This window comes from Piliocolobus tephrosceles, chromosome 20 (assembly GCF_002776525.5).
Source record: "Piliocolobus tephrosceles isolate RC106 chromosome 20, ASM277652v3, whole genome shotgun sequence".
Taxonomy (NCBI): Eukaryota; Metazoa; Chordata; class Mammalia; order Primates; family Cercopithecidae; genus Piliocolobus; species Piliocolobus tephrosceles.
In genome coordinates, this window is record NC_045453.1 from 44,642,327 (window position 1) to 44,661,730 (window position 19,404).

Genomic DNA, 19,404 nt, shown 5'->3' on the forward strand with positions numbered 1-19,404 from the left:
TCTCAAGATAGAATGAGAATGAATGAGCTATGACTACACACAGTGACCTGGACGAATCTCACAAGCTTCATGTTGAGAAAAAGAAACTGGACACAGTCCAGTCCGAGAACGGGTGAAACGCATCTACAGAGAAAGGAATAAAAACAAAGGGCGTCTGTGGAGCGTGTGGACGAACTGGAAGTGGGCATGAAGAATCTTCCTGGGTTGATGGAATGCCTCATCTCTTGATTCAGTGGTAGTTACCAGGGTGTATACATTTATCAACACTCAAATGATACACTTAAGTTCTGTGTATTTCATGATATGTAAATAATACCTCAGTGATAATAATACAAATTAGTATTTCCATTTCACTAGTGCATCAAGGAGGACAGAGAGAAATTAAGAAGTATCCTTACTGACCAATCCCCTTGCCAAGGTGGGGCAGTTGGAAGGGAAGTGGGTGCAGTTGACCAACGCTGTGGTTTCTGTGTGGGGAGCCCGTCACACAAATCCCTCCAAGTGGCAATCCATCTCACTCATAGGAAAGTCAAGTCCTTAGATTGTCCCACAAGTAGAATGTTAAAAAAAATTGTGTTATAACCATACACTAGAACACTCTTCAGCAAAGAGAAAAAGTTATAAGTACACATTAAACGTGATTGGATCTCACGAACATAACTCCAAGCAAAATAATCTAGTTTGTAAAATAGGACATAGTGTATGAGTCTAGTAAGTATGGAACAGGCAAATAAGCTATGGAGTTAGAAGTAAGAATATGGGTACGCTGGCGTGGGAATGATAATGGCAGTGGTCACGGGGGCAGGCCTTTGGGGATGCTAGTCATGTTCTCCTTATTGAGCTAGGTGATGCTTATAGTGGTTGATTTGTGCCCTTAGAAATAATTACATACACCGCTGAAACACTTAAGACTCAAAACCAAAAGCAAGGGTTCTGTGTTCTATGTAAATGGTGCCCCCTGGATTTGTGCAAACCTGCAGCTCTGCTTGGAAGCTGGTTGTCCCTGAGTCAAATCCAGGCTGAGAATTGTGGCTTACACCTGTAATCCCAGTACTTTGGGATGCCAAGGCAGAAGGACCACTTGAGCCCAGGAGTTTGAGACCATCTTGGACAACATAGTGAGGCTTTGTCTCTACAAAAAATAAAAAAAATTAGCCGAGTGTGGTGGTGCACGCCTGTGGTCCTAGCTACTTGGAAGTCTGAGGCAGGAGGATTATTGAGACCAGGAGTTCAAGGCTGCAGTGAGCTATGATCATGCCAGTGCATTCCAGCCTGGAGGACAAAGTGAGACCTTGTCTCAAAAAAACAAACAAACAAAAAATCCAGTTGACCCAAACATGAAGAGGGAATGTGATATTACGCTAATGCCATGGAGCCATCTCAGGGGCACTTTCCACATGCAGCAGATGGACCACTACCCCCACTTACTCAGGGTCCTGCAAGGAGCCTCCCACACAGTGGAATCTCTCGGGCACGGTTTTCCAGTCTTTAGCCATTTTCACCATGGCGCCTGCATCAAGGACTCCGTAGCCAAAGAGGTGATTAAATTCCAGGCCGACCCCGTTGCGCCGCCACTGATGAACCTCGTCGTGAAGCTGGTTCCGTTTGGAGGTGAGCACAGTCAGATGCTGCATGTCCCGCCAGGTCAGACCCAGGCTGGATACAGGAAGCAGAGAACAAGAGGGCAAGGGCAAGAGGCAGGGTGAGAGAGGGAGAGAAGCACAATGATTAACAGAAATATCACCCAGGACACAGACCTTTCGTAAGATTTTGGACTCTCTGTGAACTCTCAAATTCAAGGGAGGGTGTCCATGCACTATTCAGAACCATTATATATGTCAATTAAAGAAATCTTGCTTTTCTTACTTAAATAAATTGATTTCAAAAGTCTATTCTAACACACACACTGGAATGGCAAAAATGAAAAAGACTGACAATGTTAAGTGTTGAAGAAGATGTGGAGCAACTGGAACACGTGTAGTTTGTTGATGAGTGTGCAAGCTATTCCAACCAAACTGGAAAATTGTTTGGCTGTATCTTCTAAAGTTAAGCTTAAGCTATGGCCTGAAAATTCTATTCCTAGGCATATACCTGACCAAATGTGTACATATTAACCAGACCTGTGTACTAGAATGCTCCTAGCCCCAAACCGTGAAAACCCCACATGCCATCCAAAAAATAATGAGTAAACTAATTGAGGTGTAACTTACACAGAATGTGGGGTACTATAAGGCAATGAGAATGAATGAACTCCAGGTACTCTGAATAATACGGAAAAATCTCACAAATACCATGTTGGCCTAAAGAAGCCAGGCAGAAGAGAGAACATAAAGTATGATTCCATTATTAGTCATTAGTCATTAGAATGACTAATCTATGCTGTTGGAGGTCATATTAGTAGTCAGTCTTGTGGGGCAGTGACTGGAAGGGGATACAGGGAGCTTTTGGGTGCTGGTCATGCTGTTTCTTCATCTGGGAACTGGTACCTGGGTGTGTTCCATTTTTGAAAATGAGGGTACAGTTCTTCAAGGGTAGAGAAATTACATTCAGCATATTTATATCCTTAATGTCCAGGATGGTCCTTGGCACATTGTTTGTTCAGTGAATAAACTAGTCTTCTTGTAAATGTTATTGTTTTTGGAAATCAGTGTCTGTTACTACTCATTGTCTATATTTTTCAAATTGCAAATCATGATTTGTTTTTGGGCCAGGTTATCACACAGGTTATCTATCTGGACTGTACATGAAAATTTTCTTCTAGGGACATTGAAAGTCTCACTGCTAGGGCCTCATCCCAGACCAAGTAAATCAGATTCTCTGGGAGTGAGACTCAGGCATTGGAAATTGTTAAAACTTCTCAGACCATTCCAACAGACAGCCAATGTTGAGAACCAGTGATTTAGTGGTTGGTGTTATCATTTTAAAAAATGAATGGAGCAGAATAAAAAAGGATAGAAGTGTGCACTGCACATAACACAGGAAGCTATTTTTTCATGAATTAGTTGGAGGGTAGGTGTGTGTGTGTGTTGACCTGCAGTGCAAAGTTTATTACTCACTGAGGGTTGTGGTCAAAAAGTTGACAAAACATTGCACTACAGTTCTCTTCAGAAGTCAAACAATTCAAAGGACTGGGAGCAACATAACTTATTTGATAAAATTTCAACATATGCAAAGTTCATTGGTTGGAAGATCTGAATCAGAATCAAGAGTTCAAATGATCCATGTGCTCTTGAATGCAGACCTTCCTCTATTAAGAAGCAAGTTCCACACTTGGACACAGGCCGGGGAACATCACACACCAGGGCCTGTTATGGGGTTGGGGGAGGGGGAGGGATAGCATTAGGAGAAATACTTCATGTAAATGACGAGTTAATGGGCGCAGCAAACCAATATGGTACATGTATACTTATGTAACAAACCTGCACATTGTGCACATGTACCCGAGAACTTAAAGTACAATAAAAAAAAGAAAAGAAAAAAAAAAGAAGCAAGTTGCAAGGAAGGTCAATGCTTATTTGAGGAGATTCAGAACATGTCTTGGACACATGGTCCCTCAGGACCTGAGAAAATGGTGTAAAAGTTCCTTAAGTTGATTATGGCTAAAAACTTGAGTGTTTTGCTGGAAGGGGATTCTGAGTTTATTAATCTCAGAAGTGTTGACAAATGAGGATCTAAATGACCCGAGGGCTGACTAGCAGGTTTCTTATTTCTCATCTTTGCCATGAAAATGCGCTGTTCTTCTGATGCCTGCAGAAAGGCTCCCTTAAATGTTTCTCTGCAGATTTATTCTCATGGGCTGCATTTTAGAAAGAAAGAGAGAGATAGAGAGTGTGACAGAGAAATAATGTTTCGGAACAGAGAACTTTTCACTTTTGAGATAAATCAGAGCATAATCCACTCTCCAGTGTAATTGAGTCTGTGACACTGTTTGACCTGCTATTTGCATATGTCTGAAGTGTAAAACCAGGTTCCTTCTAGTATCCCTTCTGGACAATTTAGGAATTGACAGAATGCAGTATTCTGTAAAACAGGTATTTCATCAACTTGCTTTAAGTTTTAATTGTACCATAGCAGCCCAAGAATTACAGGAGATAGGTATTAATTAAAAAATAAATTTATGGAGTATCTGCAATATACAGGTCACTGTTTTGGAGACTGTAGGACAAGAAATGTGACATGTTATTCCCTGTTCTCAAATGTTTTATATAATAGTTGGGAAAATAAGATGCAGATATATGAGAAGGTACTGTGCAGTGAAGTGATTTTATGGATGTCTGTTGAGTGTCTACCACATTCAGGCATCATGCTGACTCTGGACACGTCGGATGAACATCCCTGTCTCCAAAAGCTGATAGCCTCGAGGGACAGAGGGACAACTCAGTATTGAAAATGTGAGGGCTGTCATGATAGGGGGAGCTCAGGATGCTGAGGGAGCCATCAGTGGAGCCCCTGTGTTATCCTAGTCAGGAGTCCTCACTGTGATCCTCAATCCCCCTGTGTCAGGACCATTAGTGACGTAAGTGAATTTCCAGTTCTCCTGAATCAGCATCTTGGAGGTCATGGGACTGAGAATTTGCTTTTAACCCAAATGATTCTTCTGTACAGTGATGTTTGAGAACACTGGTAGTCTGGGACAGTGGTTCTCAACCTTGTCTGCACATTGGAATCATCTAGGGATGGTAAAAAAAAAATGATGTCCAGGCTCAGAGGTTTTGATTCCATGGATTCCTCCAAACATTTAGTATTTTCAATATGCAACAAACCTCATTCAGGGGAGAGCTTCCTAACTTCCTGGAGAGCACCGGTGGGGGCAGGGGTGCTGGTGAAAAATACAGCTTTTCAGGGGTTCCCCTGGAGATTCTGAGTCTATAGCTCTGCAGTGGTCTTAGGGTATCTGTGTTTTTAACAAGCACTCCGGGATTCCGATCATCAGGAAATTTGAGAAACTGGGGTCCAGGGGTCAGCAAGGATCTCTTAGGAAGTGGCTGACTAGGAGACTGACTTTTTGTTTAATGTTTAATTTTTACTTTCTGTGGATACACAGTAGGTGTCTATATTTACGGGGCACATGAGATGTTTGGATACAGGCATACAATGCATAATCATCACATCAGGGTAAATGGGGTATCCACCGCCTCAAGCATTTATCCTTTGTAGGAACCTGACTTCTAACAGGAAGGATTGTTTTTCTCGTGTGCAAGGCTGTTCCCTCACCATTCTCTTTCAGAGCACAGTACTTCTATTTACAGCATCAAGCTCCCCTGAACCCAATTCACATTTTCCTCCTCATGATCAACGCAGCAAAGGGAATTTAAAGTCAGCCCATGCATCTTTAGAGAAATTGAAAGTGGAAATGTTTTAAAGATGATGCTGTAGTCTTAAGGTTGGAGGAATCACTTCTACTAACATCTGGTAAATTCTAAAAGACAACAGGAGAATTCTAATCTCTTTACTTGTTGGATCTGATCTTTATCTGAACAATGTAAACTGTGTGACCTGAAGCAAGTTGTTTCACTTCTCTGGGTCTCGTTCTCTTCATCCATAAGAGATGTTTGGAGTCATAAAAGATCCATTTATTTTCTTTCATTTTAAAAATTCTGAGTCTATCCTCTAAATTTTGGTAGGATTAAAAAATAATTTCAAAGGTTGGATTATTTCCAGTCTGAGAAAAATAATGCATTTATGAGTCAAGTTGGCATTTTCTCCATAGCCTTTGTTTGCTCACCTCCTATGAACGTGAGAGAAAATTCAGTTTTCATGACTCCCTGGTGTAGTGGTGGTGTGGAAAATCTCATCTTAAAGGAAGTGAAACCTGATTTTGTGCATCATGTTTGAGGAAGAGCTAACTCGTTCACTGCAGCCCATTGCCATGGCAGAATAAGTGGTGAGTCCCACAGGCAAGATGGTGGCAGGGCCTTTTCTGTGTTCCATAGAGAGCCCGGTGGAACACAGGCATCCTAAAGCTTAAAGCCAACTGTGTGAACTTGGATAAGTTACTTTAACAATTCGAGCTCTAGCCTTGACGTCTTTAAAATGGGCATAAGGTCTTATAGGTTTGTTGCAGGATGTAAATGTAAATTATGTATATAAAGTACCTAGCACAGTGGTGGACACTGAATAAAAAGACTTTATTATTATTAATAATAACATATATCGCATATATCAGAAGTTAAAGCAAGTTAGGTTACTATTTCCTAAGTATTGACCACAATATTTAAAAGTATGTAAATGAATCTTCTTCAGCTTTAAGGCATATTCAACCTTAAAAATCACCAGACATCCAATTAAAATATAAACTTTCCTAAAAAAAAAAAAAAAAATTTCAGAAGCAGAGCTAAAATATTCCAGGAAGTCATTTGAACCTCACTGATGATCTAACTTGCTACATTTTGTAGATAAGACAATAGAGATCCAGAGAAGATGAGTGATTGTACACTTAGATGTCAGAAGACATAGCAGTTGTCTTTCCCTCCGTATCTATCTTTTCTTCTTCCTTATTAAGAAAACTTCAATTTTATTCAGAACAGCAACGCATTCAGCTATAAAACTACATTTCCCAGCCTCCCTTGGAGTGTGGGGGTGGTCATGTGACCGCTGTAGCCAGTGAGAAATAAGCAAAAGCCACTGGGTGGGGCTCCTTGGAAAAGCCCTTCAACATGGCTGACTCAGCTGGTTTCTTTCTTTTCTCTTTTCTTTTCTTTTTTTATTGTATTTTCTTTTTCTTTTCTTTTCTTTCTTTTTTTCTTTCGTTTTTTCTTTCTTTTTCTTTCTTTCGTCTCTTTTTTTCTTTTTCTCTTTCTTTCTCTCTCTTCTCTCTCTCTCTTTCTTTTATATGTTTTTTATTTTTATTTTTTGTCCTTGGTGCTTCTCCTTTTCCTACCTGAAATGCAAACATGATGGCTGGAGTTCCAGCACATCTAGAGAACATGAAAGTGGCAGAGCAAAGGAGCAGAAAGCTAGAAAGAGCTGGATCCCTTGATTCACAATGGTACCCCAGTACCCTAAACCAGCCCTGAGTTCCTTATCTTTGTATTTTCTTTCACATGACAGAAAAATAAACCCTTGTCTCTGTTATTATTTGGATATTATTATTTGGATTTGCTGTTTCATGCAGAAACATTAAGTCTTGACTGAATAGCAACACCTAATCAGAGGCAGAAGCTAGCTACCCACACTCTGCACCCAGAGTCACATATTCACAGGGCTATTGCCTTATTGGTCATCCTCACACCCTAGTCTACAGATCAGCAACAGGCTGGCAGCTTAAGTATTCCTGGGGAACAGGCATTGAAAAGTCAGGTTCCTGGGCCACCCATCCCTAGGGATTTGTATTCAGTGAGGCTTGAGTGGGACTTGGGAATGTATTTTTTAAAAAACTTTCCCCAATATGCTCCATTTCACTAGCTATGAGGGAAATGCAAATTAAAACTACAATGTGACTCCACTGCACATCCATAAGAATGCTAAAATGTAGAAGACTAATAATACCACATTTTGGCAAGGATGTGGAGCAACTGTAATTCTCATATACTGCTCAAGGTAGGGTCAGTGGGTACACCCAACTCAGGAAACTATTCGGCGGTATCTACTAGAATTGCACATATGTATATTAATGACTCAACGTTTTGACTTCCTAGTAGACACTCAACAGAAAAGCATCTGTATGTTCACCAAAAGACATATACAAGAATGTTCCTAACAATATCACAGTAGCCCCAAATGGAACCAATCCAAATATTCATTTATACAATGGAGTGATATTCAACAATGAGAATGAACGACCACTACATACAGCAACATCTCTTGCTCTGCTGAGCAACAGGGCACATAAATAGTCTGTTTCTTGATTTGGGTGCTGGCTACGTGGGTCTGTTCATTTTGTTAAAATGTCATGGAGCCACACCTAATGAATTTCTTTGTATATACTACACTAACTAAAGAGTTTACATTAAAAATCCATCCCCTGGAAAGTCACTTTTGGAATCATTGTTGCAGTCCAGCATGTGGACCACTTTACTCCAGGTGATTTTCTTGAGTCAAAAATTCATCTCCTTATGACATCTACCCCTCGAGCCTAGCTCACCTTCTAGAACCACAGAGAAAGCACCAGGTCATATGAGAGAAACCTAAATGTTCCAAGGTGGCAGTCATCCTTCACTAAAATTCTTTGAAATTTCTCTGATATGGGTGATACTGGGAGATGGGAGCAATATTTCCTGTGACTCAAGTAGGCATTTTCAAGCATTGGGTAGAAAAGTATATGATGATATTAAACAACAAAGTGACAACTGGTTGGGAGAGAGAGATGGTTTTCTTTTTCTCACCTGCAGTCATGATGGGAGAAGTGTTATTCTCTCTCTTTCAAGGTCCTGATGGACATGCATTTAGATAATTCGTTGTTATGCATGAGGACTTCCTGTAACCTTATCTCAAGATGAGAGAGAGATGAGCTGTGGGACTGCTCTGTGGAGGCCCTTTTCCATATCCCTCTGGGGCTGTCGCTTGGGGTATCTCATCCTGACCAATGGTTTTCACTTTTGGCTACTGGAGCCGCTTTGCCTAAAGCTAGAGATGCCTTGGAGTTTACTTCTCCAAGGTAGCTCTTAGCCGATGACTGATGACTGACTTATATAAGAATATGACCGTCCAGCTTCCTTGCCTGGAGGTAGAACAAACTCTGAGGCTTAATTTACACTCGGGATTAGACTGAGGCCAGAACTTTTGAAGTTGAACCTTTGCTTGGATTTTTCCCCATCCTAACTTCCTTCCCCTACTCCCTTACTGTCTTTCCTGGGATCCCTTCCTTAATACATCACTTGCACCAAAATCTCATCTCAGGGTCTGCTTCCAACCACAGAAAGTTGGTATTTTGAAGAATTTTAGGACCGCTCCAGTGATGGACTTACCCACAAGCTGCCAGGTGTTATATTTTTTTCCCTCTTTATGCCAGCGGAGAACATTAAGTTCATGATCATTGCTTCAAAACAAAGCATGCCTAAATGGTGACTGCATTCTTTTCTGTAGGATATCTAGACGTATGTGCTGAAAGAATGGTGACTAATCAAGGCAGAACCATGAATCTCTAGGAGTCCAGCAGCCACACCCCTCCACTCTGATTTATTTAGGTATTCCATTTGTATGCCTATGGATCTAGGCATAGGCATAGGATTTTGTTTGTCAAAAATCCCAGAAGACTGTGAGTCAAGTCCTGACCTCTGAGGTTGAAAGGGCAACCAGAAACCCTTCTCGCTTTTGGAGCACTCCTGCTCCCTGGCCCTGTGCAGCTCAGCTACAGGCAGCGGGCTCTGCTAATTGTCTCCTTGCAGATGAAGTGAGCAAGGCCAACTCAGGCTCCAGGGCCCACTGAGGCCCTGAGATGAACAGTTTTACCTTCAGGAAATGTACATTAGATGTGAGTAAATTTTGGCTTCTGTGCTTGATAGGGCAGAGGTCTCTGTGCCTAATAGTTGAGCTTTGACCAGTGTCTTGGCATCATAAATTTTCTACCTGACTTTTGTTGGAAGAATCAAAGTTTAGACTTGTCCAAAGAGAGGAGTCACTCTCAATTTGGGGTCTTATCTGCAAAGGGAGGATAATTATGCCTTTTCTTGTGAAGGTAGAGGGTTGAACTAGGTACTCTTTTGAAGCCCCTTTCTATTCTAGGAACCAGCTCCTGCCTCCTTTGCAAATCAAAAAATGCACTGCATCTGTGGAGAGAGACAAGCAGTGCTGCCTAAAGATTGATGCTGGGAGCTCCGGTTGCCTAGCAACTCTACTCTCTTTCCCCAGGAGCCTGAATCTAACTTCTCAGAAGTTGCTGGGAACTGCATTCTCTGACAATTCCCTACACAGCCAGCACTTACACTCACACTACGTGTGTGGTGTCTGAAGCCCGTGTGTTCCTTCTGTGAACATTAGGCCAGCCTCAGGTATCACTAAAAAGATGCAGAGTAGTAGGTGGGCAGGTACCTCCACTGCTACTCAAATCCCAGGTGTATCCAGCAATAGCAATATCTGGCCTCTCCATAGGATGGTAAGGACATAGGAGATGGTCTCCTCTTACCTTTAGCTTGGAAAGTTTCCCAGGAAAGCCCATATCTTGGTCTACACTGCGTGAATTTGCGTATCTTGTTTCAGTGTTAAAAAGTGAATCTACCTCACCAATTAACAAATCTTGAATGGGACCACCTTGTTTGCCACATGTTCTGAAACACCAGCTTGGCAATTTGATTTTTCTTCAAGTAGCTGATTGTGAATATCACTGGAGTAGAAGAACCCAGGGATGCAGGGAGGACAGAAGGGCAAATCTGGTGAAGAAAGAAATACCTCTGTGCCCTCACTGGGTATCTGAGTAAGTTGCTGATATGTGCTGCTGGGTGTTGTGTGTTCCCGGGAATGTGGTTTTATGGTGGGTGTGTGTGTATGTGTGTGTGTGTATATGCACACACACATGTGCAGGTGGGCACATGGACCACTTAGAAATACACAGCAGAGTTCGTTGGCCCTGACTATTCATAGCCTCTCATGTCCACTTTTGCCTCCATGGACACCTGGCATGTGGGCAGAGAGGCACGTATTAGTCCACCCCGCAGAGCTGGCCCTGGACCCAGAGCTATGAACATACTTAGCCTCCAGAGCCAGTGCAAACACGCCAGCTGCCTCGGGGGCAGCTGCAGATGTCCCAGAATGCCTCAGAGTGCAGTTGCCGTACAAATCTGTGGTTGCCTGGAAGGGAAGATAATGAGTAATGAGTGAATAAATCACACTATTTTGAACCCCCCCACAGTGTGGAGCAGGGGATTATCTACACCTTTTATTTATTTATTTATTGAGACAGACTCACTCTGTTGCCCAGGCTGGAGTGCAGTGGCGTGATTTCGGCTCACGGCAACCTCCGCCTCCCAGGTGCAAGCGATTCTCCTGCCTCAGTCTCCCAAATAGCTGGGATTACAGGCACGTGCCACCACGCCCGGCTAATTTTTGTATTTTCAGTAGAGATGGGGTTTCGCCATGTTGGCCAAGCTGGTCTCGAACTCCTGACCTCAGGTGATCCACCTGCCTCGGCCTTCCAAAGTACTGGGATTACAGGCATGAGCCACTGCGCTCAGCCTACAGCTTTTATTTAAACTATGCTTTGTCCCAAGAAGATTAAGAGGAAACTAAGGATAAGCTTAGCATCCATCTGCCTCTCTTTTGCCCTAGGTTTTATCTGAGCTTCCTAGTAGCCCCTGTAAAAGGGGACACATAGTCAGTTATAGTTACAGTGTCCACAAGATAAATGAGTTGTTCAAAGAAGCATATCTGTGGCTATTCCAGAGACTAGAGAGAGATTTATTTCCTGAAACCTAAAAGGAAACACTATGAAGTGGGAAGTGATGTCAATACCCCCACCCTAGTTTTGTTGCATCAGGACTGGCCCTTGGAAAGGCCAAAGGCCATGTCGTTAGCATTTCTTTTTCCTTCACGGGGGAAAGAGGGACATTCCCGAAGAGGAAGAATCAACATGCTCAGCTAAAGTCTACCTGGAAGGGCAGGCTATTAAAAAATGTTTCTCTACATCTAAAATCCACGGAGAGATTCTGAGACGTGTTGAGTCAAGACAACCCAATATGTGGGTATCACTTCCACAACTCTTATTTAGAGGGGAGACTGGTAAATAGATTTTTAAAGGACTTTCACAAAGTGAAAAACCTCATTTTCAATGTTTGTGAGAGCCATGATTTTAATGATTTCATTAAAATCATGTCTAAACGATAGGAATTCTTCCTCTGTCTGTAGGATCCTCAAGAGAACCTATTATTTTAAGGAAGAAATTACCAGGGAGGTTTAAGGGCATCTATTGAGCAAAATTATGGTACTCAGAGGAAACTCAAGGCCTTTAGCCAGCCCAAGTAGAAAAAGTCATAAATATGGGTTGAGGACGAAGTTACACCACTGAGAGGCCTTTGGGGTAGGGAGTGGAGCTTCCAGGCTTGTGAGTGAAGTGTCACCTCACCTGTCCCTGTCTGTGCTGCCCTCCTCCCTTTCTGTCCATACAGCTTATAGGATAAGAGGGGTCAAAGTCCCCTTCTGTTTGGGAGGAGCTGGCACATTCTTCATCCTCCCCAAGACCAACGGGGAATGCAAGAGGGCTCGTGGGAAGGATAGGATTTTAAGGTCTGCGTCCCTTCCAGGTAAAGGGCTTCTCCTGGCTCACACAGGGGCATGACCATCTTGCCAAGTTGGGATCCCAAGTGGGAGTATGGGATTGAAACACTGGATGGTACTAATGATTTTGTCCTGAGCTCCTGTCTTCCTCTCTCCGGAAGCCTCAGTGGAGATGGGTGCAGCCAGTCAGGATATAACTCATGCATGACTACTGAACCACCTACTAAATCCTGGTTTGGAGGTGTGAGAAAAGGCTGATCTGTGAGCAAAGTCTCCGGAGAGGAAAAGATCCAAAAAGGCTTACCATGCTTTACAGATGATATACTTCCCAGGGGCTTGGAAAATTCACCATTATATCTAGTTGCCAAGAAAGGAAGATTTTTTTTTCTTTGCTCAGAAAAGAGTGACAGACAATCTAAATCTATGATTATTAGTCTTTTTTTTTTTCTAAAAATCATGGTTCCATTTTAAAATATGATGAAAATCACAAGTCTTTCCCTGAGAAAATAACAGATGCATGTGCAATTTTAGGGGGTTTATGGATTCAGAAAAGTCCATCCATGAATGTTGTTTTTTAAATTACTATAAATACACAGATGGGTTCTTGTTTCAGACAGGGTTACAGTGTGATGCCTTGGTTCTTACAATGAGTTAGTTATTCTTGTAAGTGATGGAATGGGGCAACTGATTGGTAAACCAGACTTCATCATTACTTGTAAGCCAAAAACAATAAACAAGAAAATCTATGGAAAATGATCTGGAAAAGAGTCCTCACCGGTCATGCTCCTAGCTTGCAGATGGGAGGTCTGTGCCTTATTAGAAAGCAGGGCTGGGCATAGAGAAAAGGGGTCTTCCCCTCAGAGCCTTAGTTCAGGCTTCGAGGGAGGGGACAGGAGGGGAGCACGTCAGTGTCCCAGCATCCTACCGTGACACAGAGGTGCAGTGGCCCTAAGGAAACAAGGACAGAAGGGGACGTGCTCACCACACCGGCCTCGGGGTTCCTTTTCCTCCCGTTGCTGAAGGTGGAAGCCAGGGTGGAAGAGCAGCTCTCGTCGTACAGGGCGGTCCTGCCGTCGTTGATGGCTGAGTTGATGGAGATGGTCCACATGCTGGAGGCGTAGCCGTCGCAGTTGCAGTCATCATAGCTGCCGCCGTCCCCGGAGGCCCAAACGTAGATGCTGCCTTTGCCGCCGCGGCCCTGGGGGGAGCAGGGGAGACGCTGCTGCTACCCTACAGCCTGGGCTGCGAGGGGGCAGGGGAGGTCTCCAGCCCAGGGATTGGGCTTCTTCAGCAGCTGAACCTACAGACTGGGTGCACTTTTTTTTTTTTTTTTTTTTTTGAGACAGCCTCGCTCTGTCGCCTGGGCTGGAGTGCAGTGACCGGATCTCAGCCCACTGCAAGCTCCGCCTCCCAGGTTTAGGCCATTCTCCTGCCTCAGCCTCCCGAGTAGCTGGGACTACAGGCGCCCGCCACCTCGCCCGGCTAGTTTTTTGTATTTTTTTAGTAGAGACGGGGTTTCACTGTGTTAGCCAGGATGGTCTCCATCTGCTGACCTCGTGATCCGCCCGTCTCGGCCTCCCAAAGTGCTGGGATTACAGGCTTGAGCCACCGTGGGTGCACTTTTTAAACTGGGTTGGACACCATATCTTTCTGGCAGGGCATCGTGGGAAACTTTTTTTCCAGGAAGAACTCAATCTATAAAAGTCAACTGAATTTACAATTTAAGCTGGGGATAATGAGGTAAGAAAAGTGGGAAGAACTGCCTTAAAATTTACAAATAAACTGCTTTTTAAAAAAGCTATAAAGGTGATACATGCTCACGATGAAAAGTTTAACTGTATGGAAAGGAAAATTAAAAAAAAACTCTCTAGAGGTAATTATTATCTCATTCTTACATCTCCTTATGTATCAGACATTTTTCAGTGAAATGCAAGTATATGGACACATATTTTTTCTTAGCTACATAAGCTATACAAAACATTTGTTTTCTTTTTTTTTTTTTTTGAGATGGTGTCTCGCTCTTTCACCCAGGCGGGACTGCAATGGGGCTATCTCAGTTCACTGCAAGCTCCGCCTCCCAGGTTCACACCATTCTCCTGCCTCAACCTCCCCAGTAGCTGGGACTACAGGCTCCCACCACCACGCCCGGCTAATTTTTTGTATTTTTAGTAGACATGAGGTTTCACCGTGTTAGCCAGGATGGGTCTCGATCTCCTGACCTCGTGATCTACCAGCCTTGGCCTCCCAAAGTGCTGGGATTACAGGCGTGAACCACCATGCCCGGCCCACAAAACATTTATAGAAGATATATACTTTTTATTTTAAATAGCTATATATCAATATATAAATTTAAATATGATATGTAGACATTATAAATATAAAGCATACATTTACTCCACAATATACAAAATTCTTACATATGTGTGTGTGTGTGCATATGTATATACTTTTTCTTTTTTATTCAGTTGGATACTAGAATCCTTTTAAACACATAATATATGACATTTTACTTGTGCAAGGGAACTCCAAATGTAGGAGGAAAGTCTAATATGATCAAGTAAAACACACAGTGAATAAAACCTTAAACACACAGTAGAATGCACAATAGTTATTGCTACATGCTCATTAGTTTAAATGGCAAGCTTTGCATAAATCCCTACAGTTAGCATGGCTCTTCTCCTCAAACCATGTTCTTAGAGGTTCTTAAAAATCCTTTTCTTTTCTTTGTCTTCTGAGTATTCTCCGCGCTACCTAAACAACCCAGGATTGGGCATTTACTTCTTGCTTCCCACTTTCTTACCCCAAGGCAACAGGGCTTGGGGCTGCTTAGTTTTCACCTGTGGGCTGGAAGGGTTGATAGGAGTGCAGCCACACAGTGTGGGAGGCAAGGGGCGGGTGCAACCTCTAGCCACTCCACAGCCTGGCCCAGGGTGGCTTGGTTACCCTCTAGAGGGAGAAGACAGAAGAGACTGTCAGGGAAAGACTCTGCCTGTGTGGTCACCAGGTGTCCATGGTCCTTATGCTTGAAACTGACACTAAATCAGTGGTTTAAGGGTGGAGAAGCCAGAAGGAAGAGAGATGATTGGATTACCTTCAAGCACTCTCTGCCCCCTGACAATCAGATGTGATATTTTCAATTGCTTCTAACAGGACTGGGAATTAATTAGCCTGTGATTGATTGAATCGACAAGGGAACAAATATTTATTCAACCACTAGCTGGGAACTATTCTCAGCATCTTGGTAAATCTATGCTGGAAAACTCCAACCAAAACAAGGAACTGCTCTCAGAAACCAGGATCGTGAGGGACATAGATCATCTCTACAGTTGGTGTGGAAGATCACACTCTCAAACAGACTCAGATTTGGGCTCAGTATCAAGAAATAGCAAAAGTGTGGCTAGATGCGGTGGCTCATGCCTGTAATCCCAGCACTTTGGGAGGCCGAGGCAGGTGAATCACCTGAGGTTGGGAGTTCGAGACCAGCCTGGCCAATATGGTGAAACCATGTCTCTACTAAAAATACAAAAATTAACTGGGAGTGGTGATGCACGTCTGTAATCCCAGCTGCTTGGGGGATGCAGTGAGCCAGGATTGCACCACTGCACTCCAACCTGGGCAACAGAGTGAGACCCCATCTCAAAAAAAAAAAAAAAAAAGCAAAGTGCAACTGATGTGAGTCATAATAAATGAGTGAGTGAGGTTAACCATCTGCAGAACTTTCTCCTGAATCAGTACACATGCAGATGTGACATCTCACATCTCACTGCTAGTGAGATGAAGCAACCTTTGCTAAAATGAAGGAAATTGATGCTAAACATTCTCTTCTTGGTGTAGGGAGTGTGGTAGATTGATCATGACCCTAATTATTCATGATTCCCTGTATTTATGCCCTGTGCACTATGCCTTTGCAGCCCCATCCATCAAGAGGAGGGGTCTATTTCCCACCTCTAGAATCCAAGCTGGCTTTATGTCTTGCTTTGGCCAACAGAATGTAGTGGAAAGTGATTCTGTGTCAGTTCCAAGCTTCAGTCCCAAGAACTCCTGTGTTCTCTGATCTCTCCCAGAACTCCATTGCACCATGAAGATAAGCCTAGGTTAGCCTCCTGATTGATAAGAGACAAGTATTCCAGTAAAATTCACTGCCCCTGCTGCCAGCTGCCAGACACAGGAGGCAGGCCATCCTCGATTAGTCAGTCTCTACCTCTCTCTCCTGAGGTTAGCCCAGCCTGGTCCAGATCAGCAGAACAACCCAGCTGACCTGTAGACCCAAGAGCAAAATTAAATGATTGTTATTTCAAGCTACTGAGTTTTGGGGCAGTTTGTTATGCAGCCAGCTCACTGCACAGAGTGCAACTGTCAGCCTGTTTCTGAACAGTAAACAGCAAACATTAATTTTGTTTTAAACCATCAGATTTGCCCACAAGAATACTTCATTTTCTAGGAATACTAAACTTTGTTTTCTTAAGCTAGATTGGACACATGAAGCAACAATAATTGTGTCCTTGCTTCTAGTGATTGGGTTTTAGCACCAAATAGTCCCTGGCTTCTGGGAAAGATGGGCCAGTGAGGAAAAATCCCTAGTTCTGGGGGTAGAAATGAGTGGGGAAGGGACCTCCATAAGAGGACCGAGAGCTGGTTATGGGATGGAGCTGTTGCTGGCATGCCACCCTACTTTAGTTTGAACTTCTATGCCCCCCCCGCAAATTCATATATTAGAACCTAAGACCCAACATATATTAGAAAAAAAAGAGGTAGAATCTTTAGGAGGTAATTAAGTCATGAAAGTTCGGTCCTCATGAATAGGATTACTGCCCTTATAAAAGGGCTCCAGGGAAGTAGCCAGGCCCCTTTTGGCCCTTCTACCATGGGAAGACCCAGCGTTCGTCCCCTCTATGGGACATAGCAACAAGGCACCATCTTGGAAGCAGAGATCGAGCCTTCGCAAGACACTGATCCTGCCAGTGCCTTGATCTTGGGCTTCTGCTTAAGGCTTGATCCATTTCTGCCTCTCAGCTTCACCTGAACAGGAGCTAGGCAGAAATCGAGACAGAACAACTATGGCTCACATCTAAACCATAACCCGTTAGAGGAGGAAGTGCAGAAAACAAAGGATGACATTTCTATAGCACTTACTGCATGCCAGGGACTTTGTTAAGTACTTTATGTATTATCCTACTCAGTCCCCATAGCCACCCTACAGGCAGCACTATTTACAGTGGCCACACAAAGGATAAAACACTTAGGAAGAAATTCAATAAATCTAAGAAAAAAAAAAGCTAAGGAAGTGCTAAATAAGGCTTTGAAACTCTCTGAACTCTACGGAAGGAGGGACGAAGACGAAGATCTGATCCCATGGAAAGATATTGGCCATGTTCTTGAATAGAAAGACAGGATTACAGAGATGTCAATTTTCCCTATGTTAATATATAAATGTGCCAGGCACGGTGGCTCACGCCTGTAATACCAGCACTTTGGGAGGCCGAGGTGGGCGGATCACCTGAGGTCGGGAGTTCGAGACCAGCCTGACCAACATGGAGAAACCTCGTCTCTATTAAAAAGACAAAATTAGCTAAGCGTGGTGGCGCACGCCTGTAATCCCAGCTACTTGGGAGGCTGAATCAGAATTGCTTGAACCCAGGAAGCAGAGGTTACGGTGAGCCGAGATTGCACCATTGCACTGCAGCCTGGGCAACAAGAGTAAAACTCAGTCTCAAAAAAAAAAAAAATAGTGTTATTTTTAAACTATATTTTAAACAATTGTACATGTAAATTTTAAACAATTTTAAACAATTTTAAAAATTTTAAACAATTTTACATATAAATGCAAAGTATAAGAATGGGCTTGAAAGTGAAACTGGGATAATAAAAATAGACAGACTTTCTTGGCCTGCTTAAAATGTATTTCTCACAATTTATATAATTAACATTTTTATGTGATTAAATACTCTTCTACACCATAAGTTTTTGTTAGTTTTATGGAATAGGTGTTAAAGGAAAGCCTAAAACCCAAAAGGGACATGGGAAGTCACCCATGGATTAGAGGGTGACCCTGGAGCTGGAGGACAAAGGGAGGCCATTACCCAAGAGCCAGCACTGTGGGCGGGGCTGTCTGCTGGTGGGCAGAGTCTCAGCCCTAATCCTGCAGCTCATGCTCAGTGAGAGGAATGGCCGTCAGCTGCCTGAGGCAAGTAGGCCAGCCTGGTGGCTTATGCCTGTAATCCCAGTGCTCTGGGAAGTGAAGGCTTGAGGCGGGAGGAGAGCTTGAGGCCAAGAGTTTGAGACCAGCCTGGGCAAAGTAGCGAGAGCCCCACTCACCCCGCTCTGTACAAAATAAAAAATTAGCTTGGCATGGCGGGGCACGCCTGTAGTTCTAGCTACTCGGGAGCCCGGGAGTTTGAGGAGTTGGAGTCCGCACTGAGCTATAATCACACCACTGCACTCCAGCCTGGATGACAGGAAAAAAAAAAAAAAAAAAAAAGGCAAGTTTATTTAGGTGAAATTAAATGAGTGGTGCAACTCCACTTTGAATTCTGCCAGTCTTTTGAAGTTTAGTGAGATTATAGTGTTTCTCAAAAGTTTTTACCAAATGGAAACTTTTAACCTAGGCACTATGGAGTGTACTTAACCACCCTGGTTCTCAAGCAGTGTGGACTTTTGTTTCAGGGTGGAGTGATGGAGACAATTTTGGTGGTCACAACCATGTGTGTTTTACTAACATCTAATGGATAAAGGCCAGGGAGTCTACTAAACTTATATGCAAAGGACAACCTCCTCACCACCAACAAAACAGTATTTTGCCCAGAATGTCCGTATGCTCAGGCTGAGAAATCCTGCTGACCCAATAGTAAAGGGCAGTGAGTTGGAACTTGCTGGGCATGGCCATAAGTAGCCTCTCACAAGCCCAAAACTTCTGAAATGTTCAAGCAAATTTTTTATTTTGCTCACAATATAAAAATAGTATTACAAATTGCTTACCATGAGCTAAGGTGACATTCCAGCTAGAGACTGGTGCAGTGGCTTGCTGTGTCCCCAGTGCATCGCCTACATTCGAGGAGGTGGAAATCCCACTTTGAGAAACTTGTGGCTAAAGTGAGTCAGTCCCTCTGCCCTAACCAATGGGTAGGGGCCCGGGTTAATGACCAGAACAGGCCCTGGTCCAGGGTTGGTATGGGTTTAGGGTGCAGACCCCTGGTGAGGCAAGCCTGGGAGAGCTTATCTTTTTGTAAACAACTATAGTAATAGTTATTTTCCAGTCAC

General features: G+C 43.3%; 1 protein-coding gene across 3 annotated transcripts in view; it reads right to left on the reverse strand.

Annotated features, from left to right (window-relative positions):
- Nucleotides 1-19,404, reverse strand: part of PCSK2 (proprotein convertase subtilisin/kexin type 2) — a 256,935-nt gene that overhangs the window by 14,865 nt on the left and 222,666 nt on the right. For all 3 annotated transcript variants that reach the window (XM_023217814.2, XM_023217815.3, XM_023217813.3), the window contains 3 exons: nucleotides 13,130-13,345; nucleotides 10,625-10,725; nucleotides 1,429-1,656 (listed from right to left, as the gene is read on the reverse strand). In XM_023217814.2, the coding sequence (XP_023073582.1) occupies nucleotides 1,429-1,656; nucleotides 10,625-10,725; nucleotides 13,130-13,345 (545 nt within the window). The remainder of the gene's footprint in view (nucleotides 1-1,428; nucleotides 1,657-10,624; nucleotides 10,726-13,129; nucleotides 13,346-19,404) is intronic.